The sequence below is a fragment of the Orcinus orca genome, chromosome 3 (genome assembly GCF_937001465.1).
Source record: "Orcinus orca chromosome 3, mOrcOrc1.1, whole genome shotgun sequence".
NCBI classification, from domain to species: Eukaryota; Metazoa; Chordata; class Mammalia; order Artiodactyla; family Delphinidae; genus Orcinus; species Orcinus orca.
The window spans coordinates 118,894,526-118,919,766 of NC_064561.1; the positions used below are offsets into that span (position 1 = coordinate 118,894,526).

At 38.7% G+C, this 25,241-nt stretch overlaps 1 protein-coding gene across 1 annotated transcript in view; it reads left to right on the top strand.

Moving 5' to 3' along the window:
• The first annotated feature begins 281 nt into the window (after positions 1 to 281).
• HAPLN1 (hyaluronan and proteoglycan link protein 1) overlaps positions 282 to 25,241 on the top strand; it is a 31,011-nt gene continuing 6,051 nt past the window's right edge. The window contains exons 1-2 of the mRNA XM_004281632.4: positions 282 to 552; positions 20,591 to 20,962. Coding sequence (XP_004281680.1) covers positions 453 to 552; positions 20,591 to 20,962 — 472 coding nt within the window. The 5' untranslated portion in view covers positions 282 to 452. The remainder of the gene's footprint in view (positions 553 to 20,590; positions 20,963 to 25,241) is intronic.

The window sequence follows — 25,241 nt, forward strand, 5'->3', positions numbered from 1 at the left end:
GTTCCGAATTAAACCTGATGACAAATATTCATATGTAGCTGTATCAAACTGTGTTATTAACTTATACTTCAAATTCAGAGGTTTAAATGTTTTTGAAAAGTCTGTTTATATCCTTGCCACGTCTTTTTGTAACTTGCTATAACTCTCTACATCGAAACTATACTGTTCTAAATAAATTTCTAGATTTACAATTCTGCAAAGATAGAGTTAAACACTGTTTGGACTCTGGCTACATAAGAGAAATTGGAATTGTTCAAAGCTGCAGTCTTCAGCTCCCAAAGACAGCTACAGTAACTTTCTGAGCACATCGGGTTAAATATTTTTACAGACCCATTCTATGATGATAAGGCAGTAATAAGTTGTGCAGTGCAACACTCCAAAAGGTTGCAAATCTCACAAGCCTCTTTGTATGTGATGCTTTCACAGTGAAGAAGATTCTTTGGGCTACAAAGATGAATAGTCTACTTCTTCTGGTGCTGATTTCAATCTGCTGGGCCGATCATCATTCAGACAACTATACTGTAGATCATGACAGAGTTATTCACATCCAAGGTAAGAAAACACAGCTTCTCTTATGAAAGTCAAATCATTTCAAGTTACTTAGAGTTGAGATGCTTGGTTAGTGTTTCTTAATTTTAGTTCTGCTGCATTGACTTTTCCTTTCAGCGAATTGGTGAACATGCTCCCTGGCTTTTGAATGCTATTGCATTACAGTAGAGTTAAGAATCGGGGGACAATTAAAGTGCATTGGCTTAAGAATGTCCAGCTGCAGGGAGTTGATGCAATTGTTCAAGGCTTTTCAGTTGCTATCTTCTAAGTAGAATGGAGGGTAGAAAGTTTATTTAGAGGCAAGGCAAAAGCGGGGTGGGCGGGGGGAGAAATAGGAAGTAAAACTTAAGATGTAAGGTCATTTTGTTAGAATCATCATTAAGAAAAACATGAAAATGAAAGTCAGACAAGCTAAGGTTCAGGAAGAAGTAACTTACCCTATTAAAATCTCCTTTGGTAAAGCTTTAGTTCCCATAGACCAATGTATTGCCCTGCATATTTCTTTTCAGCTCAGCTGAATCCTAAGCCTGGGAGCTGTAGCAGGATTTGAGGCTGCAGTACAATGCAGCTATTTCCTCAGCCCCAGCTTCAGATGAGGGACATCCTGCATTAAGAAAGCTAAGAGACTTAGCTTTCAATGAGACTTAGCTTTCAATGTTGCATTTCAATGCAATAAGAAAAATATAATTCTAAAGGAGCTGGAGCTTCTCTCTTTGCCCTTGTATGCTGAATAATTAAAATAAGAATTACAGGATTTAACAATTTAAACATATGATGGTATGAATTTTAGATGAACTCAGTTTGGGGACCAGAGGCATTATAAGTTTGCTAAGAGACATAAAACATCAAGTTGTAGCTTCAAGGTCAAAAGTTTAGTCTCAGAAAATCGCATCCACTGTTGAAAAGTATGACTTGTGAAGGTCAAATGATAGTGTACGTCTGGCTGGAAGTATTTTCCTGCATGTATTACAACTACCCAGATAGAATTCTGAATTTGACAATGTCTAGCTATTTCAGGCATTTCTCTTTCAGTTCTCTTTGTTTCTAACAGCTTTACGATTTTCACTGTTGGACCATAAAAAGGAATTACATAATCATAAGTTTTACTATGCAAGCTGCTGACTCAGCTGTTTCCTTTACTATATATAGTAGAATCAAAGCTGTTTCCCAGAGACTTAAGATATTTACACATAGAGATTTCTGAGGAGGGAGCACATCCTTTTAACATCAAGTCACAGAAGTTTTAAATCCAATGGAGGATTAAACTTTAGCAATGGTTTCAAGCCATTACTAGACTAGATACCTGTTATTGATGTATAAATCATTTAGTCTAATTTCATGCAGAGTATAAAAATATTATTTTAAAACTATATTAACATTTTAAAAGTTACTCCTGAAGGAAGCCTGTAAGTCAGACTCAAGTTTTCTCAGCAAGGAAAACTTCTGTTGCTCCAGTCTTTCCATTCCCATATACTCTGTTGAAATTTAGTGCAAAGGAATTGCTGACACAAGGTATCAGAATTATCCAGATTATTTGCCTACACTATCCAATTTTTTAAAAAATGACTTGCTAGTCCACTTCATTTTAATTGTAAATTCATGTTCTTAGAAAGTTGCTCTGAGGTTTCAAGTAATAATACTACAAAAAAAAAAAAAAAACAACAACTACAAGGCCTACATTTTGCTTATGGAAATTAACACTGAAATGTGATTTGGGTCAATATTATGATGCTATGTCCATAGTTGAAATTTTTTAAAAAATTGCTCCAAATACCTGTTCTCATTAGTTTTTATCCAACAAAAAGTTTTCTTTTTACTTTATTATAGCATTCAGATTGAACTTTCATGTTCTCAGCCCTTCAGAGAAACACTTCCAAATGGCCTGCCATAATTTCAGTTGCCTTTTATAACACAAAAATAAACCCATAGCACAGCAGATAATCATTAAAGCAGATAACCTTCATTACTTACATACTGGATTATTTTCTCATATTTAAAACTTTTATTTATCAAACACAGCCCTCCAAAAACAAAACAAAAACATGGCCCAGAAGGAATTTAAGGGAGCTGAAGGCTTCATAAAATTTTATAAGAATTTTGCAATCAAATGATTAAATTAGTAATCTGAATCTCAAATTCCCAAATTGTACTGATAAGCAGTATGAGCTTCTCTCAGTGACAGAAAATTATTCAAAATTCGTGTTACTACAAAAACACCTTTTCTACCTCTCATTTGTAATTAATTTTTTATTTTTGTACCTCAAGTTTCCCAGGCTTAAATAATACCAGGGGAATAATGCACATAATCCTCAAATTCTCCTTGGCCGCCTTGATAAAGATGCTGAACACTTTGTTAGCACGTTCTTAACTCTTATGCATAAGAGTTACCTAATTATTTTTTCTGAAGGCTTCCTCCTTATCTAGTTGTGGGAGATTCTATAGAGATATAGGCAAAAAATTTTTTTAATCTGGCTTAAAAAAAAAAAGTCAGAATACCAGGGGAAAAAATGGCAAGTATAGATTCCTGGGCAAAGTGTTTCTACTGAAAAGCTTTAGATAAAATTGCACTTGTACTAATTCACTTCCTTTAATTTTTTTATTGAATCAACTTGATTAAGAAAGTAAACTACACTTGTCCATGGAGTCTGCTAAAAATTTGCAATCAAGATATCAGCTTCTGTATCATATACTGTTCGCAGTGTGGGGGATAGTAATTTCCTCAAATACTTCTACAGGAAGAGATAACTGCTGTTGACATTGTCTCTATAACAATCTCAACTAACAGATTATACTCCTCATTTCATGATGTGCCTAGTCAAACAACTTCTCAAGCCTTTGAAACTTGAGTTCATTAGGAAGATTTTTATATGGAGTACTAAATCACACAAAAGCACAATTTTTAAAATATTTGGATCTGTTCTAAAAAAACTCTTTGTAGACTTTCAATTACCAGTAGAAGTTCACAGATGATGAATATACTTTGTAAAATACAACTTTTACGAAGACATTTATATGGACAGCAGAGAAATTTTATGACCATTTGCCTATTAACCAAAATAGCTGCAAAACAATTATAGTTATACTGAATACGTAACCACCTGATCTTATCCATGTCAGCGATCCAGTGTTTCCTGCCTCTGGCATTCCAAGTGCAGGTCTTCTGATGACAAGTTCAGGAGTTTTTCCCCTAATCCCAGTTACTGGCTTTAGACCTTGGGCAGTTTACTTAATCTCTTCAAGTCTCAGTTATCTCATGTATAGAATTGGGTATAATCACTGTTATTCTATAAAGCTTTGTGAGAATTAAATTAGATAATATATGGAAAAGTGCTTAGTACCCAGAACACAATAAGCACCAGTAGATGATAGTTGTTATCGCCATGTTGATTATTTCTTCACTGTCACAGAAAACTGATTTTTAAATAGAAAAGGGAGCACAAATACTGGTGGGAAAAGGTCGTGCTTTTCAAATTCATTTGCTAGCAGAACCATATCATTACCTTAGTTCTAATGAAGTAAACATTTTATAAATTGCCTTCTTTGCCCTCCTTAATTCCAGTTTTAAATTTCTCCAATGGTATTAAACATTATCTGATCACTTTTACTTTCCGTGTAGAAAATGAAGCTTTCCAAACTTAAGTAATATTCCCCTTAATATACTTAGTAGGTAAACACAAATAAGCTACATTAAATTTTTTAAAAGAATAATAAGAGGAAATCTTAAGAGATGAAAACAGTTCCCTTCTTTATAAGAAGTAAAACTTACGGTCACTTTTCTCAAAAGATAAAGCAATTAGATTTTTTTAAAGAAAGAGTTGTCAGAAGTTCATCTCTGTGGGTGGCAAAAATAATGGAGATCTAGAATCCCTCGCAGAAGCAGACACTCTCCACTCAATGTGGTTGGTTCCCCCTTCTTGTGCCCCAAACCACTCTTCCATCCTAGCTTAGCATCAGACTGTCAGCTTTGTAACACTCCAGCTATACAGTAGTGCCTGGCACATACTAGGAGCTTAATATATGTGCTGAATACATGAATGAGTGCAATGAGACACTTCTAAATTACCACTCTTGTAATGAGCACTTCTCAAGTCCTGTGGCATCCATGGCATTTAGCAACACATGACACATTGTGTGGGCCTAATATACGTTAATAGATCACTGCTTTCATTGTGTAATGTTGGCATAAAGTAAATCATAGTTTACAGAATTTAAGAACTTAAAAGGACTTTAATATAGATCATTGAGATCAATACGCCATTGTATAAATGAGGAAATCAAGACCCAGCACTTAAATGTTGCTTGGCCCAGGCTGCATGGCTGATGAGAAGTTTCTCTTGGCTAACCCCCTTCTTCAAATCTGGGATCATTTTTCACCTTTTTTTTTTTTTTTTTTTTGTGCGGTATGCGGGCCTCTCACTGTTGTGGCCTCTTCTGTTGTGGAGCACAGGCTCCGGACGCGCAGGCTCAGCGGCCATGGCTCATGGGCCCAGCCGCTCCGCGGCATGTGGGATCTTCCTGGACTGGGGCACGAACCCGCAACCCCTGCATTGGCAGGCGGACTCTCAACCACTGCGCCACCAGGGAAGCCCTCACCTTCTTAATGAATGCACCCTGACTACTGTGCTCTTCCCCTCCTCTGGCATCCCTATCTACCTCTGATCTTCTTTTCCTTTTCTCTGTAGTCCTGGATATCTACTTTACTTATTTTTATGCAATTGTTTGTGTCCATCTCTGCCACAAGAACATATATCAGCTCCACAAGGGCAGGGATCTTTGTCTGATGTATCCCAGTCACCTAAACTAATACTGGGCACATAGTATAGGTAATCAATACATTTGTTAAATAAATTCAGGGCCAAAATCTAGGAACTTTTCCTAATCAAGTCCTAGTCAGTCTTTCCAAATCTCAGGAAACTTTACAGTTTGTATGATGAGAGGCAGCAGATAAGGAAGAGGATTCTGAGTTTCGATAGCAATTTTTGTTTGGTCATTTTTTATTGCTCCCACACTGCACATAGCGTCTTACAATCCAGGAGAATCCACCAGAGGCAGGATGCAGCAATCCTCCTAATGTGTGCACGAAGCTTTGAAGAGTATTTGATTTACATTTGGTCACTGCAATGCTATCGTGTTCCTTATGTAATATCTGCAGAGTTGGGATCTGGTGGTGCAGAGAGGATCAAAAGGAGTGAAGTGATTTTAATAATGGATGATCATAAACCATCTACAGAACAAAAGTTTAATGGGAGAGCTAGATAAGCATTCTCTCTTCCACTTAAAACTTGTCTGGACTCAGACTCCATGAGTCTGTTTACTAAAAGTTAAATTGTAATTTATTTTTTTCTTTTCGAGGCAGAGTACACTATCTACAGCTACAAATGCAAAATCCATGAATATCAACTATATTTTCCAAATTGCATTTGGCTAAATGCATACACTGTTAATACTACTATCTAGAAATTATGAGCTATAAAATATTAGAGAATTTCATCATGAAATTATAAAAATTAGCAACATCCTAATTCTAAAATCTCTTAACTTACTATAGGATGTGAAACCAAATATGCTAATAAGAACCTACTGCTTTAAACACAGCCTTATCATTTGATCGGAATAAGAATATCACCATATAAATACAATAAATAAAACCAAAAGAGATGAAGGAAAATGTATATAGGCATATACATACATATGTAAAAATACTGCACGCATACATATATACACTTATTCGGCCTGCTGTAACAGAATACCATAGACTGGGTGGCTCATCAACAATAGAAGTTGATTTCTCACAGTTCTGGAGGCTGGGAAGTCCCAGATCATGGTGCTGGCACATTTGGTGTCTGGTGAGAGCTGGCTTCCTAGTTCAGAGATGGCTGTCTTTTCTCTGTGTCCTCACATGGCAGAAGGGGACAAGGGACCGCTCCTGGGTCCCTTATATAAGGGCACTAATTCCATTCATGAGGGCTCCACCCTCATAACCTAATCACCTCCAAAGGCCACACCTCCAAATATCATCACATTGGGAATCAGGTTTCAACATATGAATTTGGGAGGGGGGGCACAAATGTGTCATCTACAGTAAACACCTTAATAGGCATTGGGAATAGAATGATGACCAAAACTCACAGTCTTTGTCTTCATCAAGCTTATGGTCTAGTGAAAGGCAGACATTACTATGAATACAGAACTACTAACTGTGATAACTGCCATTCAATAAAGCAGTTTCTTTAAATTATAGGTATAAGTCAAGCATGGCAATAATTTTCCTCAACTATATAGTTGGTACACTAGGTACACACACACACACATATAGTTTATACATTTATACACACATACACAACGGTTATAAATAGAAAAAGCAAGGAATGAAATGCAACTTTGCATTTGCTAGCCCATTGCCCAGTCTTCTGTGCATTTGTGTGTCCTTTTGAAATAATCTACTCATTCGGGCATTTGCTAAACATTGGCCTTCTTTGTGCAAAATACTGAGTTATTCTCTACGGAAGAACAAACCATCTCCTCAGTGAGCTTAATGACAATATTATCAGGGCGACAAAGATGACAAAAAACAATAAAATGAGTGTTATATAGAGGTTGAAATAGGAAGAAAAGAATAATTAGTTACCAAACAAAAATATCCTACTATTTAGAATTTTGTATTCATACTCACTTTTTAAACCCATAAGATACACCTTAAAAATATTTCTAAACTTGTTGTAGAGTAGCCTAAAATGCTGAATTCTGTGTTACTCTATAATGCATCTATTAAAACAATGAATTTTAGAATATTTCCAGGTATAAAAACCTATATTTAATAATATTTTCAGGTAGCAACAAATTCACACTAACAGCCATTGCGTTCTCTGTTCCATCCTGAGTGCTGAAATTGGCAAATTATGCAGGAAGCCAATGACTGGAAACTTTCCCAAAGCTTTTTTTTTCCCCCCCCAGAAAAATCCATTAAATAGAGAAGCCTTTTTCTTTGGTTGCAGCTTTGCTGGAACCAGTGTTGACTCAGCTAAAGCACTGACCTATAGCTGAATGGATTAATGTTAAAGTAATTTCAACATGTTATATTTCTCTGACTTTCCCAGCTACCAAGAAAGAATAGTTAGATTTCTTTATTGCTTTGGCTCTTTATTTTAAATGGAAAATGGAAACTACTCTTTTAGGAATGTATTTTGGAGTACAAAAATCTACCAAAGTGCTAAGTTAAAATATTTAATTAAGAGGTATCAAAGTGAAAATATCCAGGGGGTGGGAGGGGATCTTTGTTACAGAAATATTTTTATTTCAAAATGAAGGCACTGAAAGCATAAGAAATCTAAAAGTTCTATACAAATCACTTCAAAAACATTTTGTGTATTTTGTATTGCCACAATGTAGTAGCAGCACTACATATGTTCTCAAAAATGATTATCAAGTAGTCAGTGCAAATTGGAGCCATTTTAATCTTGTTTTAATTAAACACGTTGGTTGCTTGACTTGAGTACTTCCTCGGTAACTAATTACCACATGTATAAACTCTGAGTAGTATGTTTTTACATACTCAAGGATTATGCTGTGAAATGTACTAAAGAATATTAAGTTAAACAAGAATTCTACCTACCTTTCCCACACACTGTCCAGTCAAACAAGACAAGGACATTAAGGATAAAAACACAGAAAGACCATAGTCCATCAAGTACAAAATTAACAAAGCAAGTTAGAACAGGGAACATTTACTACAGTCAAGGGCTCAGATTAGGTGAAGGGGGTGGAAAGAAGGGCGAGTCGTCTCTTGTTTCTAAAGAGAGATCGTAAATTTAAAATAGAAACACCACTGAAAACATATCCTTGAAGTGAGGAGATTTCCGCTTCTAGAGGATTCTATTTGAAGTGGTGTTTGTTTGCTTCCTTGCTTTGCCTTGTTCCTGGAAAGCATTGGAAATGACGTTTGTCCGATTGGCTCAGAGTTACTGAATGGTAGGGAAAGGCACAGATGAAACAGGTGAAAGGCATGTAAGTTAAAGACAGGTTTCCTTATAAACTACAGTATGTATTACATACAGTTTTTATTTTCTTAGTTATATGGCTACATTTTTTCACAATGGATTTATGATTATCTGTGACCAATAATATTGCTAGTAAAAAATAATGAACACTCACACAAGGGTTTTTTCCTTTTCTGTTTTTTGCTTTTTTCAAGAATAGAGAGGAAAATTCTAAAGTTTTCTTCCCTAGAATAATGTGGGTTATGAACAATTCTTATTTTCTCTTGAAAACTGTCATAAATTATACTGAAAGGTTTTAAATCTCCAGAATTTACATATGATTATTTTATGTTCTCACTTTGCCTTGTTTTTTATCACACAATCATTAACGAAGGGTCTTAATTAGCTTAAAATACTGAAAAGCTGATTGGACGTTAATACTTCATAGAGATGTTTCCATGTAAATGGAATATCTTATTTTAAAAGATGTATGATATAACAGTTATTTATAGGCTGCCCATAATATATTAAATCAAAGTGTGCTCCAAAACCAAGCTTTGGCCTCTTTTCTTATAAGTATTTATTTGGCTTGCATATGTAATTAAATAAATAAAAACAAATGAACATATAAACAATAAACATAAAAGTGTTTTTAAGGGGGAAAATCTTGTGAGAGAGCCCCTAGGGGGCTGTAGGATGAACCCCATAGAGGGGAATTAGGAAGGGCTCTGTAGGCTGAGCTCTGAATAGTGAGCAGAAGCCTGTCACATCAAAAGCCAGGGACAGAGCATTCCAGGTAGAAAGAATGGGAAGTGCAAATTCTCTGAGATGGGAATAAACATGGTATTTTCAAACCAGAGAGAAGCTAAAGGGACTACAGCCTGGCAGTGGAGAGGGTGTGGTTTAAGATGAGACTGGAAGAGGAGGCATGAGTGAGACCATTGTACTTTTTATTTGGTTCAGAGTATAGAATTCAGATTTTATTCTAAAAGTGCTTGAAAATGGCTAAAAGGTTTTGAGCAAAGGGATGATGTAATATGATTTACATGTACAAAAGACCAGGTGACTACTGGATTATGGTGGGTCAAGAGTAAAAGTGAGGAGACTTTTGGAGGGTCTTGAGGTAGTTTAGGTGAGAAATCATGGTGGTGTGGCCCACGATGGTAGCAGTGGAGATGGATGGAGATGAACCAATTTGGGGAAAAAAAAAAAAAATGAGGTAGAGATGGCAGCACTTGCTGACAGACTAGACGTAGGGATTAAGGGAAAGGGGCATATCAAACACACCTGCTAGATTTTGGCTTGAACAAATGGACAGATGACGGAGGCATAAAATGAACTGAGGAAGATTGGGAGAAGAACAAGTCTGGGCAGGACAGGAGGACTCAAGTTATTTGTTTGGCATCCAATATATGAGCAGCAGGTCACTGGATTTACTAGTTCGGAGCTCAGGAAAAAGTACACTGCTAGAAAGTTTTGGAATCACCAGCACATCAACATTTATAGCCATGGGACTAGATGAGATCACAGGAGAAGGAGGAAATGCAAGCAGAGACAAGGAGATCGCCCGGGTCTGAAATTCAGAAACCCTCAGAATCAACATGTGGGATAAAGGAGGATTCAAAGGTCACATATTCACTTCCCAGAGTCTAAATCCTGATCTCTGATATGTGGTAATTTTTTTTCCCAGGTAACATTTTTTTAAAATCTAAATTAATTCCAAGTTTTTAAAAATAGGAGATATTCACATTAAAATGTGCATTTCTAGGGAATTCCCTGGTGGTCCAGTGGTTAGGACTCTGCGCTTTCACTGCCAAGAGCGTAAGGGCGGGGGTTTGATCCCCGGTCGGGGAAGTGGAATCCCACAGGCCACGAGGCGCAGCCAAAAAAAAAAAAAAAGTGTATTTCTAGCATCTGTTGAAAAATCCAAAGACCTGCTGCTTTTCAGCCTGCATTCCCATTTGACAACATCAGTGGGAACGAGTACTTGCTCCCCGTGAGCATGGAGTGCGCGCACCCAGCAATGGTACGGTCCCTTTCACTCCTTGTGTTCTCAAGACCATGGTGCTCCCTTCATTTTCCCTCAGCCTTGCCCACCTGGGCTTTTGTGTTCGACTTACCTTTCGTTTTGTTTCAGCACTAAACTTAATACCTGACACATTAAAGGCTATCAATTCATGATTGTTGATTCAGAATCAAAAGTTCCCTTTTGCCTCCAGAACTGACTCTGCATAGTACTATCTTGATATCTTTCACACTAAGTGAAGACACTAAGCATACCAATGTATAAAACCAACAGTGTCCTTTCTGCAAATTATGGATAACTTGACCTTATGTTTTACCACAAAGTGGAAATACTCTGAGCAGAGACAAGTAGATCTGAGCCCTCTACCACATAAAAACACATTTCTAATAATTAGGGACTGTGTGGTTAATTACAGCCTAATGAAGAAGAATGACGCATGCTAATGCTTCAGTTTCTCCACACCCTTTGAAAGAAGTCTGTATTACAGTCCTGGAAAGTATGATTCTTCAAAGATTGTCATTTACTATATTAGTAAAACATTCAAATTTTATTTTCTTATAATGTATTCCTTAATTTCTCTATATCTGTGATATTTTTTTTCTAAGACTAAAATAATAGAAATCAAATGCTATTTCTTTACTCATAAATCTTTGATAACATGCACAAGTTTAAATTCTGAAAATTATTAGCAAGAGCAGACAACTCCGAGTTGACAAAGCTAGTATGACTGTCTCAAGTTTGGGGACCAGTTATATTGGACTTAACCAATGGCAATAATACTGATAAATTAATATTAGCATTTAAAACCACTTACTATGTGTGATACACAATAGAAACTTCATTACCTAGGTCATCTCATTTAGCTCTCACCACCACACTATATAAAGGTGGTTATCCTCACTGAGGCTGAGAGAGGGTCTGTAGCTTGCCCCAGGTCGTATGGCTGTTAAGTGGTAAAGCTGAGATTCAAACTCAGGCAGGCTGATTCCTCTGCTCCTGACCCACCAGGAACCATACAGCCTCCATCTAAGCCTTCTCTGAAAAACTTCTGAGTGAAGCAGTGGGTAAAAACGGCTCCCATTTTATTCCATTCAACTGATATAATTATGTTCCAGAAGAAATCAAATCACTATGAAAAAAAGATTTGGTCTCAAGCCTTTGAGAAACTTTTCCTCAGGCCACCATAGTGACTCTGAAGAGCAGTTCAAGGAGCAAGGTGGGGTGACAGCTACCAATACACACATTCCACCTCTACAACCAAACAAAGACTTTCTTTTTTTTTTTTTTTTTTTTTTTGCGGTACACGGGCCTCTCACTGTTGTGGCCTCTCCCATTGCCGAGCACAGGCTCTGGATGCACAGGCTCAGTGGCCATGGCTCACGGGCCCAGCCACTCCGCGGCATGTGGGATCTTCCCGGACCGGGGCACGAACCCGTGTCCCCTGCATCGGCAGGCGGACTCTCAACCACTGCACCACCAGGGAAGCCCCCAAAGACTTTCTGGAACCCCCAAGGAAAGGGAGGAGGAAGCAGGAAGAAGCTGGATTAGACACAGGGTGTTTTTTGAAAAGGCTTTAAGGTGGTGGTACTGAAATGAGCTCCTATTCTATTAAGAACCACTAGATTAGGAAAATCATCATCAGTTGATGAGATGCGAGTTTTCAGGAATCAGTACTTTCTAGGAACTGTCTTCTGAAAGAGCATAGGAAAGAAGAAAATGTCGATGACAGAAGCTGGTTTGCATACCTGGCACAGTTTGGAAACTCAGTAAATGTTTGCTAGTAACAGCCAACATTTACTGGGCACTCAGGGTACCAGGCACTAGGCTAAGCTCTCAGCGTATCACGTCCTTTAACCCTCACAAGAACCCTGCAAAGAAGGTGGCTTAACTCCATTTTACTGATGAAAAAACTGAGCACATAAAGGTTAGGTGACACCAGGTAAGAGGCACAGTCCACATGCTTAACCAATAAACTATAGCTGCTGCGAAAATAGATGAAACAATAATGAATGTGGAAAGACAAAAGCCACAAAGAATTTAGTAGAACAGAGCTAAACACCCTCTTCACACTTTACTTCTTCCTGGTTGAAAAAGATGAAGAAAAAGGAATTAAAAAGAGACAATATTTTTCAAGATAGTAACCCAGTTTCAGGTTTACGTCTCAGAACACAGATTTTTGAACTACGTTCAATGGACGCCCTAGAACTACTTGGAGGCTCTTGATGCCCATTTCCAGCAAAGAAGCTCACCTTTTATATGGCAAAGATCTGTCTAAAGTATCCTCTGGAGAGAAAAGTTTCCACTGTCCCTGAAAAAACCTTCAGGCTCTAAAATAGTGATAGCACTTATCCTTACTTTTTACTATGAAACTTGGATATAATAACATGGTACACATTCATGACCAACATCACCCGAAACAACACTATATGTTGGTGTTGGGCTGTCTCCCATCACAGAATCAATTTACCTCTAAGGCAAGTGTTGGGCTGCACCCCACAGGCCTACAAGCCCTGTACCTGCCCAGCTTCAAGACTGAAGAAAGAGCCCAGAGTCAACAACAGAGACATCAACAGTTTAATGGATTGGGGAGCTTACACGTCTGAAGCAAGGTCCTGGAGCGACACCCCACTGTGTGTGGCAGAGGGCAGGCAGGACCTGGCTGCAGTCTTAGCTCCCCAGGGAGAGGGGAGGTTACCATTTATAGGGGGAATTGATGTCAGGTTGGTTCATCAGTTACCAGGGAAACCAGAAGAGGAATACACCCCTCACCTCCCCTTTGATAAGCTATCATGGTGGAGCCGTTCTGATCCAAAGCTAGAATAATCATTAGCTGGGACCTGGGGCAACTGTGTAGGAAGGTGAGTCATGAGAGTAGGGAGTAGGTGAAGCAGGCACTGGTCGAGCAGGGGATGTACAGAAAGCAAGAGAACAGCCATCTTGAGTGGTCTGACCATACAGGAAGGAAGCCGGATGTGGTCAATACCAAAGGGAATGCTCCACAGCACATCACATCAGGTAATGCAGGTCACATACCATTTAAGGAAACTGGAAATACAATTCTAGGTAATCTGGTTCAGCTGTAGATTGATAGGAACAAGCAGGGCACAATGACTATACAGTGTTTAGAGGCAGAGGGTGGAGGGGTGTTGGGAGGAGTATGTTCCTGTAGCCTGTGAGGCCAAAAGACAGGGTCACAGAGGGTGAGAAACAGCAGTAATCACTTTACAGCAAAGAGCAATCTTCACTTACCTTATTTTCAGCTTTGGACTCTTCCTTTATAGTCAAAACTAGAAGACAGTCAATACCTTTGTCGGTGGTATCTTAAAGGAATTGAAAAAACGAGGTAAAATTTTCACGTTTTGAAGACCTGTTTAAATATAACATTATTATTATTAACAGAGCCATAGGTCTTCTCCAGAAATATAATCTCGCAATTATAACAATATACTGCAATTCTGGCTACAAGCTACCAGCTTCTTGTGTGTATTTCTAGAGACACTTTAGGGAAAGTTTTTTGTTTATCTTTGTCAATTAAGTTTTCTGTTCATTTTTGTCAACCATTTTTAATATTTTTATTCCATTTCTACTTAGGGCGTGCACAGGTGATACGTGCACACGGTTCAAAAATTTTTAAATATGGGAGTATACACAGTGAAGATATCCCAGGAGCTCTCGACCCAGACATCTACCTTTCCTTTCCACAGGCTACCATGGTTATTAGTTTCATGGGTTTCTAGTGATTCCTTCAGATATAGTTTATGTAAGTATACATATTTCTTTCCAAGTTACACACATGGTAAGAAGCACACGTATTCTTATATGTCTTCAGGTCAGCATTTGAACTCCAGGTAAAAGCAAAGATGGGCCAGGGATAAATACAACAGGATTTCAAACCCAAGTCAAGTAGTAGAGGGCTGAGGGCAGCCATGGATCCTCCTTAAAGCTTCTTTCCTGCCCTCTTCAGGTCACCCTTCCTGAACTGCTGAGTCATAGAGGAGAGACTCAGAGTCTTTACATTGAGGAACAGCTGGGCAAGAAACTAAAGCTCTGTCTCTGATAAATGAAAAGCCCTCTGAAAGGACAGTAAAGACTAGATGGAGAGAGAGAGGGGCAGAGGGGAGGGGCCTTGTAAACATCTCTGATGCAAAGCTGACAAGACACAGCAGAGTCAAGACCACTGACGGGAGCTTCTGGCTCCCAGCGAGCAACACCGGGAACAATGGGATTTACTCCAGTCTGAAGGAAACAAAACACAGTCGCCCCTCAGTGTCCACTGGAGATTCGTTACAAGACTCAACTCCAATACCAGAATCCTCAGATGCTCAAGTCCCCTGTATAAAATGTTGCAGTATTTGCACCTAGCCTACAGGCATCATCCCTTATAATACCTAAAACAATGTAAATGTTGCTATGTAAATAGCTGTAAATACGATGTAAATGCTATGTAAATACTTAGGCAAGAAGCAAATTGAAGTTTTGCTTTCAGAGCTTTCTGGAATGTCGTTTTCAAACATTTTCCATCTCTGATTGGTTGAATCCCAAATGAGGCACACACAGATACAGAGGGCTGACTGTAATTATAAACAGTTAAAGATTAATGAGTAAGATAATTTTTTCCTAAATTATGTATCCTACTCAAATGTAATGTGTAAGATGAGAGACCAATGTCTAAATTATGTTCTTTCTAAATATTGTGTCTTTAATATGTATCTTTACCTGTTTTTATAAAGTGTTTTCATTTTAGAGCAATATGGTATAAAGCAAGGGCAGGGGTCTATGTCTACTGCCATAGCTGAGCACAGCCTCTGGGAGGCATTCGTCTATTTCAGTCACAGACACTTATCACATGCCAGGCACTATTTTGATGCTGGAGGAACAATATAACAAGACGTGGACTAGGGAGACAGAGTGACTGTTTTCAGTAGACTGTGGTGAGCACAACGAGAAGGACACAATTCCAGCCTGGTTGCTCATCATTGGGCAGGTTGGCTACCCTAAAGGAAGTAACAGCTTCCAGAGTGTTAGTCTTACACATCTCAACCCACCAAAGTGATAATAGATGCCACAAAAATAAGGAACTATCTTTAAAACCTTGTGCAGCATTTTCAAATGACTCATCGTGGAGCTGGTACTTGAGTGTCTGCCTACTAGTTTGGAATGTCAGGGAGGAATTCGTTTTTCGTTTGGAGTGATGAAAAAGTTTGGGAAATAGATGGTGATGGTGGTTGTGATTGCAGATGGCCTCGGCCTGCAGCAGCTTGAAGCAGGATCTCAGGTCCCCGGCCAGAGACTGAAGTCAGGCCAAGGCAGTGAGGACGCTGAATCCTCGCCACTAGACCACCAAGGCCAGTGGCCAGTGACAAGGCCCCTGGCCCGTCGGCTTTGTAGAAATGAACTTCCACAAAGAGGCGTAAAGTAGTGAAACAAGTAAAGTGTTTATTAGGAGGAAAAAGAATATGTGTGAATAGACACACACACACACTTGAAGGACTCAGAGAGAGACTTGCGCCCTCGTAGTAGTTTGAATCACTTACATGGGGCATTTCTTCTGGGTTTCCTCTGGCCAATCATCTTGCTTTGCCTGGCTCTGAGTCCATCTTTGGTTTGTCTCAGGGTCCTCCCCTGTATGCGTGCGCATCTCTTAGCCAAGATGGATTCTAGCGAAGAGGCCTATGGGTAGGTTGACATCACCTACTATGGGGTGGCACTCCCTCCCTTTTTGACCCGAGGAGCCTTTCTGCACAGGTGTAGTTGGGAAGGTCTCCCTGACCTCAAGAATGAAAAATATGTGGTCTCTGTACCTCTTACCTGGGCAGGCTCAGCTTCTCCTTGCTCCCGCTGTTATCTTCATCTTGAAGTATCTCTCCAGAGGGGACAAACTCCAGCTGCTCAGCCTGTGGCCCATCTATCTCCTGCCTCAGTTGCACAACAATGTGAAAGTAATTAATGCCACTGAATCACACACTTAAAAATGGTTAAAATGGCAAATTTTATGTTATGTGTATTTTACCACAATAAAAAAATCAAATGATGGTGGTAGAATTTTTTCTTGGAAGGGGAGTATTTTTTGTCTTTGTTTAACCATCTTAAATATATTCCTCAGTTTTGTTTGTTTGGGTTCTTTTTACATTTTATTGGTCTAGGAAATCCAAAAGTCTGGAGGCTTCTTCATTATACACCAGTGAGAAAGTAACCAACACCAAGACTGGTTATTTTGTACAATCCAAAAAGTTATTTATTTTTAAAAGACAAACTTTGACCCATAACACCTTTTTTTTTTTACTTTCTGTCACCTCTATTTCTTTGGCAATGAATTGCCCCCCCAAATGTTTAAACTTTTAATAGAACTAAGAACAATAGGTAATAGTCCAATACCATATTTCTAAATTGTTTTTGTCCTATTGTTTAAAAGATTTCATCTAAATTACAGAGTGATACAAAGATCAGCTTTTCGGTCATGCCATTGCTTTCATCATTTGGTGAAACTGAATGATGTCCTCTGGATTTCACAGCAGACTGTAAAATAATAATGAAGCCCTGCTGTTTCCCCTGGAGACAACTGTGGTCTTTGAAGGCCATCAAATCTTTCATCACTGTCACTGACACTCACTAATAAAAATATGAAATTCCTGTAACTTACAGACTGAACTTTTAAAAAATTCAGTCCCCCTAAAATGAGCACATGTATGCTGCTTGGTTTTCTCTAGTTAATATTTAAAAAAAAAAAAAAAAAAAAGGATAACCAATACTCATTCTGATGATCAAGGTTTATTTTTATCTTTTGATTTGCTTTACAAGTGCCCTGTTGATTGAACAGTTTTGACTTAAACATTAATTTCAAACCAATCCACATTTTTAACCCAATGATCAGATTACTCTAGACAAGACTGTGCAAAGTTTGCCATCAGCATTATAGGCTCCCTTTGTTCCAGCCCTCTACCCTCTCCCTCTTAGTGTGTTTCCTGGCTGATCCCTATCATGACAACCTGCCATAGGGAGCCAGATACGAACCTTAAGCTCAATGTTCTCATGATGTAGACCTGTCACTCAAACAGCTAAGCCCTGCTAGAGCCTGCAACAGAGCCCAGGGCTCCTGACTCACTGGCCAGTGCTCTTTCCTACATCTTACCTGCTCTGCAACAGGCCACTCCCGCCAGCAATGCTCAATGCTGTATAATCTGCAGTGTTGAGCTTCTAGAAGCAAACAAGCTAATAAAACACATTGTTCTAAAGGCCATGTTGGGGATTTAGGTTAATGAATGTTAATGGCCCTCAGTCACTCAAAGTTACACATTACCCAACTTTCTTAGGGTTCTTTGAATTTCAGCCAGGGCCTCGTGGCATCTACTACCTCAACACCCCAGTTGCCCCAAAAATAAGAATGGTGGAAATTTATACATTCTAGCAGACTTGTTAGAAAAATTATTTTGTGGGAAGCCAATGGGTTTTTGGTGTCTGCTTAGGTCTCAACATTATACCACATAAGTCATCATCTACGCAGAATGCTAGAGTATAAGTAAATAGTACCTAAAAAAAATCATAAGCTTATACTTCTAAAATACTACAAGATGATTTACAGTTAACCTCAGAAAAAAATTAGAAATTTCAGTCTCTTGTACAAGACTTTTGATCTGTGCTTTAACTCTTTAATTTATAAAACACTCAGGCCTTGTGTTCACTCTGGAATACCTTATGATTATGCTAAACCACACAATAATTTCCAGGTTTCCTATATAACACAGGTGGCATTGTATGTATTATTTTACTCCACGTGGTTAAAAACTTTATAAGTAAGTGGAACCATGGAAGGTTAATATAGGTCAAAATTATGCTCAATATTAGGCAGTATCATATAGGAGAAATACAGGGGGAAAACTATGCAGTAGGAACAGTTTGGGTCAGCCATTATTTCAGGTGCTTTATGTGCCTATTAGGTCAACTATGCATAGTAGACATTACTTTCCCTAGTTCACACGTAAGGAAATTGGGGCTTAGGGCTTGCACACCTTGCTCAAGGATTCAGAGCTAGCAAATTGAAGAGGTGAGGTTAGAACAAGGTCTCTGACACATCAAAGCCCATGTTCCTAACTACTGTAACTCCCCTTTAGCCCAGCGCATTTGGACATTAGTTTTGACTTTAAAGTAAAAAGCTTGAGAGAATCATGAAACTGCAACTTTCTGAAGGCCTCATGTCTTGTCTAAACTCAAGTCCCAGCATGGGAAGGCCCAGCTTCAGGCGTCCTCCCAAGGTAGTGGGTAGATCCATGTTCCCTAGGGCCTCAGGCATTGCTGAACAGACTTATTAAACAGCACCTTTTCCTCCTCCCAGAAAGAAGATACTACAAATATTTAGGTAGAACATGGATGCAGTCCCTGGGGATATTGCAGGGGGAATATTCTACATAGGGTAGAGTTGGATACATTTACCTTTTATGTCTTATGATTCTATGGGCCTAAATAAGAAGATAAAGAAGAGAATCTAAAGGAAATGCTTAATGAGCTGGATTTGTGATTCATTTTACTTAAGCCATTATCCTCTCAGTTTATGATCTATTCAAAGTAGGGGCACTGATGGCTTTAAAAGTGGTTCAACTGTTCAGTTTCGGAGGACTGGGGCTGACATAAATATGTTCATTTTTTAAATATGAATTTTGATTGCTCTATGATAAAAATATAACCACTGTCTATTCTTGGACCCTTTATTTTAAAATCTGAATCCTACGTGCGCCATTAAATAACTAAGTTTTGAGGTTTGTCTGGAGATGACTTGCTACTCCTCCTGACGACCTGTGTACTATCGTTAACGATTTGTGACCAAGGTTTATTCAGAACCTCCAGCCTAAAGCAGGAAGGGCTGCTTGAAAGACAGCTTTGGCAGCCTTTGAGAGCTGTGTGTGGATGAGGTATGTGTGTCCAGGAATTCTTATATCGCTTTCTCATTTTCAAAGCTTGCACATCCTCAAGAGACCTTGTCAAGGTCAAAAGCGCAACGAGCGAACCAGGGGAAACCCCAGAGAAAGCCAAGATCTGAAAATAACAGCTGGCTCTCCAGAGGCCTGCGGCCGTGCTGACTTGGCAGGCTAGGAATATCATGGTGCTCCCAGGAAGGCAGTAAAGTCCTTGGAGGAGGGAGGAGGGAAGCGAAAGGGCGAGGCGTGGCAAGGCAGAAGCAAAGCGAGAGGATTCTGTAAACCAAGATACAGCAGAAAGCAGGGGTAGCGGGGGGTGGGGGGTGGGGGGTGTAGAAGGAGATTTAAGGGAATAAAGAAACGTAATTATCTGCTTAATTAGAAAATAAATATACCTTTGGATGCACTTTTAACACCCAAGGTTTGAGGAATATATTTCAAAATCTGGAGTTTTTTAAAAAGCACTCACTAAAAAATACCTTTCTGATGTCTGGCCTCTGTGTGAAAATAATACATACATGTTGCTTGAAATGCTCCAGAACGGCATATCGCAGGTGTACATTTGAATTGAAGCCAGAGATGGGAGGACATTCTAATTCTTTGGCCAGAACAGTACAATGAAAGTTAATCATGTTGCTGTATACTTTTCCTAGAAATACAATACAGACTTACCGTATTAGAAAGCTCAGCTGGGGAGAGATCAATTTACCTAGCTTGTACATTTTGGGTTTATATTGATGAAATAGTTATGGTTCCCTGTCACTTCTCTTGGTCTTGTTTCTACGTTTTTGATATTTAACTGTAGAAGAAAAATAAATAGAATTTACGATGACATCTTCAAGCTTCAGATGACTATAGAGTATTATAGGCAATATTTCTCATTGATTATAATGTACATCCTTCCTTTTTTCAGTAGCTTAAAAGACATGACTACCTTGTAGATGCCCTCTAGTTACTAAAGGTACCCTTCTATGTGGTTCAAAGGAGATCACTGCTCAACAATGCAGAGAAGCTTATCGCCAATGCTACTCTTTGTCAGATACCCTGTGTAGGTAGTATATTTCATATTATAAAAAAGTCTAAAAGCATATTAATGGTTCTTTCCTTTTTTTCTCTCTTTTCAATTATAGCAGAAAATGGCCCCAGTCTACTCGTGGAAGCAGAACAAGCCAAGGTGTTCTCACACAGAGGTGGCAATATTACACTGCCATGTAAATTTTACCGAGACCCTACAGCACTTGGCTCAGGAACCCACAAAATCCGAATTAAGTGGACCAAGCTAACTTCAGATTACCTCAAGGAAGTGGATGTTTTTGTTTCCATGGGATACCACAAGAAAACCTATGGAGGCTACCAGGGTAGAGTGTTTCTGAAAGGAGGCAGTGATAATGATGCTTCTCTGGTGATCACAGGCCTGACCCTGGAGGATTATGGGAGATACAAGTGCGAGGTGATTGAAGGATTAGAAGATGATACTGCTGTGGTAGCATTAGATTTACAAGGTAAGTATCTATAAATCATGTAAAACTTAGGAATGATAATTAATCATTGCTTTTTTTTTCCTGACAAGTAATGTCTAATGGTTACCATGGTGCTGATGTGAGAAATCAAAAGTCCATGTAAAGAATGTTTTTCTGTTCTTTTGTAATCTGCAATCTGTCTATGATTCCAGCTTTCATATTTGAAATGTACACACAATGGTTATATGCAAATGTGAAGCTATTTGCAAGTAGGAGAAACATGCAGTGGAACTGAATTAACAACATTCAGAAACTGCCTTATGCCATTCAAAATTTAAAACTCATTACATACTTATGAAGAAATTCAGAGTGGAAGCTTTTTTATTATGCTTCTAAAATTATCTCAGTTTCAAAATAATGGCAAGTTTTGTGAAGGACATCTGCTAACTAAAATACATTTAGTTGTATTTTGTAAAATAACTGTGAAAACTTAATTTAACAAAAAAGTAGACTCTCGATTTATTTAAATATTCTTGTAAAGAAGTAATTTTTTTTAATGGTCCAGAGTCTCTTAGACACTGAATACCAAATGGTCAAGGCATTTTGTGGGGGGAGTTTTATTTCTTAAATATGTAATACATTCAGTAGGGTCAAAGATCAAAATGTATACAAAGCTAAACAATAAAATGTATCCATGCCATCCTGTTTCCCCTCTGCCCAAAGCCCTTTAGGCGTCTCCTTAGTTTCTCATGTATCTCAAGACACCCTTTATTCATGAATTTCAGTGTCTCTTTACATGGAAGGATGAATTTTGGCTGCATTAATAGAAGACTTTCCTTCCTTATATAAACTATAGGTATGTGTTTGCTAGAAGCTCCTTCCACATTCTAGGCCAGATTTGTGGCTTTTGGAAAAATATGTTTGGCACACTAGCACTTCACTGAAGATGTGACCTTCTGAATACCCCAGAGTGCCACCACATGCATGCAGATTTTTTAGCTTTATGTATCTGATACATTGCTTGATGTTGTAAAGTTCATTTTTGTGACCTTCTCTTGTCTCTCTTAGTTGTAGTTCTTGGCTCCTGATTGCATGCCACCTTATACTTTGAGTTTTTATTGATTCACTTTCATATCAATGAACATTGGCATTATTCAGGATGAAAGAAGTAATTGGCTTAGAGAAGACAGTCAATCATCAAATATTAATTGAGGGTCACTTTCTTTTATCAAAGGGGCATCAGGCACTGGACGCTAGTAGTATCAAGATGCTTATGTTAGTCCCAGCTTTGTCAGTATATGTTTTGTAACCAGAGCAAGTTACTTATCCTTATTGTACCTTGGCTTCCAATCTATGAATAATAGGTTGAACTGTATTATGTTAAGTTACTTTTTCTTAAACTTAAGTAATTCACATGCCATATTTATTATCTCCCTACACTTACTTAAAAATATATTTTAAATAAATAGAAACCAGTATAACTTGCCAGAAATAGAAGGAAACCATAAAAATAAGTACAGCGAACATAAGATATTTCTAATTATAAATGGATACATGCTTGCTGGTGGCTTTGAGCATGAAGCCAGCTCTCCCTTTTCTTGAAAAGCAGATTTAACACGTGTTAGAAGATAATACACTCTACGGTCAAACTGAGACTTCCTTTAAGACACAATTAGAGGTGTTGAAGGGGAATTGTAAGAAGAGTAATTTTTCCTGCATAGGCCCTGCACTCTCCCAAATCTCCATGTTTTCCATGCTTTCATAACACTTCTCTACCATGTAGCACATACGTATATAAGAGCTAAGTAAATGTGTCCAAGAAACCAATTGAAATGATAAATATTTTTACAAGTGCTGTTTTCGTACCATGAGAAACAAAAAATTCCAAATCATGGTTCCTTTCATTCAACAATCTTACAGTCCATTAAAGATTCTAAGATACTTTCAAAAGTAAGTACTTTAAAATAAGGTAGAATTTGGTAAAGTAAGTAGGTAAAACAAATTGCTCTAATCATATGCGTATTTATTTTGCTCACTTTCAGTAATGTCCCTTGACAGCTCAAACTTAGGGAAAGCTCCTTTTCTAAGATAACATGGCTAGGAGTAAGAGCTAGGGCTAGAATTTGATACCAAGGGCACTGAATGAAGTCCATGCTTTTATCTACTATGATCTGGGAGTTTGCAGGAAGGAGAAAGTTTCTGTTGGGGCGGGAAAAAATGCAGGTTTCAGAGAGACAGTGGTGTTTGACAGTCTCAGTTCTTCTGAAGTTTTCTCAAGATTCTCAAAGGCCCCAAAGTTATTTGGGAGATGACTTAGGGACTGTCCTTTGGTCATACTTCATTAATTGGTGTGCCCATTCTCACTGCAGAGAATGTTTTTCCATCTTTCTTGTGTACTATAAAAAGGGCAGAAGCAGTCATTACCCAGAGGCTCTGCCTTGAAATAACTGACATTTCCATATTTAACATTATATACGTGAATTCATTTCTGAACTGGAGAAAATATATTCCTTCAAGAATAAGATCAGGGGCTTCCCTGGTGGCATGGTGGTTGAGAGTCCGCCTGCCGATGCAGGGGACACGGGTTTGTGCCCCGGTCCGGGAGGATCCCACATGCCGTGGAGCGGCTGGGCCCGTGAGCCATGGCCGCTGAGCCTGTGCGTCTGGAGCCTGTGCTCCGCAACGGGAGAGGCCATAACAGTGAGAGGCCCACGTACGGAAAAAAAAGAATAAGATCAAAGGGACTTCCCTGGTGGCGCAGTGGTTAAGAATCCGCCTGCCAATGCAGGGGACACAGATTCGAGCCGTGGTCCGGGAAGATCCCACATGCCGCGGAGCAACTAAGCCCGTGCGCCACAACTACTGAGCCTGCGCTCAAGAGCCCACGAGCCACAACTACTGAGCCCATACACTGCAACTACTGAAGCCTGTGTGCTCAGAGCCCCTGCTCCGCAAAAAGAGAAGCCACTGCAATGAGAAGCCCGCGCACCTCAACGAAGAGTAGCCCCCGCTCGCCACAACTAGAGAAAGCCCGCACGCAAGAAAAAAGACCCAACTCAGCCAAAAATAAATAAATAAATAAATTTATTTTTTAAAAAAGAAAAGATCAACTCTACCCTGAGCCCTCCCCTTCCACCCCCAGCTATGATGTTCTCAGAGCACTGTCTACAGATTTCCATTGTAATTCTAATCTCATTTTGTTTTGTAAAATTTGCAAATTGTCCGTCTTCACCTGCTAAATAGGATCTACTTGAGGCAGTCAAGTGCCAAAACAAAGTAAGTGCTCAGTAAATAGTTTATAGGTGAGTTAATGTTTGATACAATGGGTTTATACTTTCAAATACAAAAAAGCCTGCATGCAATGGAAGGCGGTGGAAAGGAAGAGACATTTGATTTGGACCATGAAAGGTGCACCTGGTTCTTTCAAGGGGTAGAGAGCATGACAAAGTGGGAAAGAGGGCATCACAGGTGTGAGGGAGACACTCTTCAAAGGCCAAAATGTGAATAACAGATGCCACAGACAGCATCTGCCTTGAGTGGTTTAAGGCTCAGCATGGCAACAGGGTGGGATAAAAATTTTTAACTTTTTATTATAGCCAATTTCGAACACTCGGAAAAGTAGAAAGACTAGTATAATGAATCTCTATATATCACCAGCTTCAAAAAATGTCATGATATAGCCAATCTTATTTTATCTTGCTTTATTTACTCCCACCCCCAATGAATAATTTTCAAGAAAATCTCAAGACATTATTTTATCTATATATACTTCAACATGAGATAAGAACTCATTTTAAAATAAAATTACAACATTTTAATTATAGAATAAGATCTGAGGAACCTTGATTGCTACCTGAGGATGGTAGGGACTTGACAATTTCCACCTAGTCTGGGGTAGATGCTCAAGGTGCAGCAATTATATACATAAGGGTTTGAAGGCTGTGATAAACCACATGTAGCACAAGAGATACCTTGTGGTTATCATTTACTAGCTCTTATTCCAGGTCCTTTTTCCATTACCAATTACATCCTTATAGTGGACCATCTACCAATCAGCAAGTTTCACTCAAGCTCCTTGTCAATCTTCTAACATGCATATATAAGACCAGGGAAGCGTATCATTTTGAATGTCATAATTAAGCTGCCTTTCCAACTGTAATTGTACAATGCCTTTAATCATACTGGCCCTTTAATACCAGATTAAATGCTATGTGCTTCAAAGAATTTTCCCAATTAGAAAAATATCGTTCTTCAAGATGCCCAAATTGTATGGTTTGTATTTATAAGATTTTATTCTGTCTTGGATTCAAATTTATATATC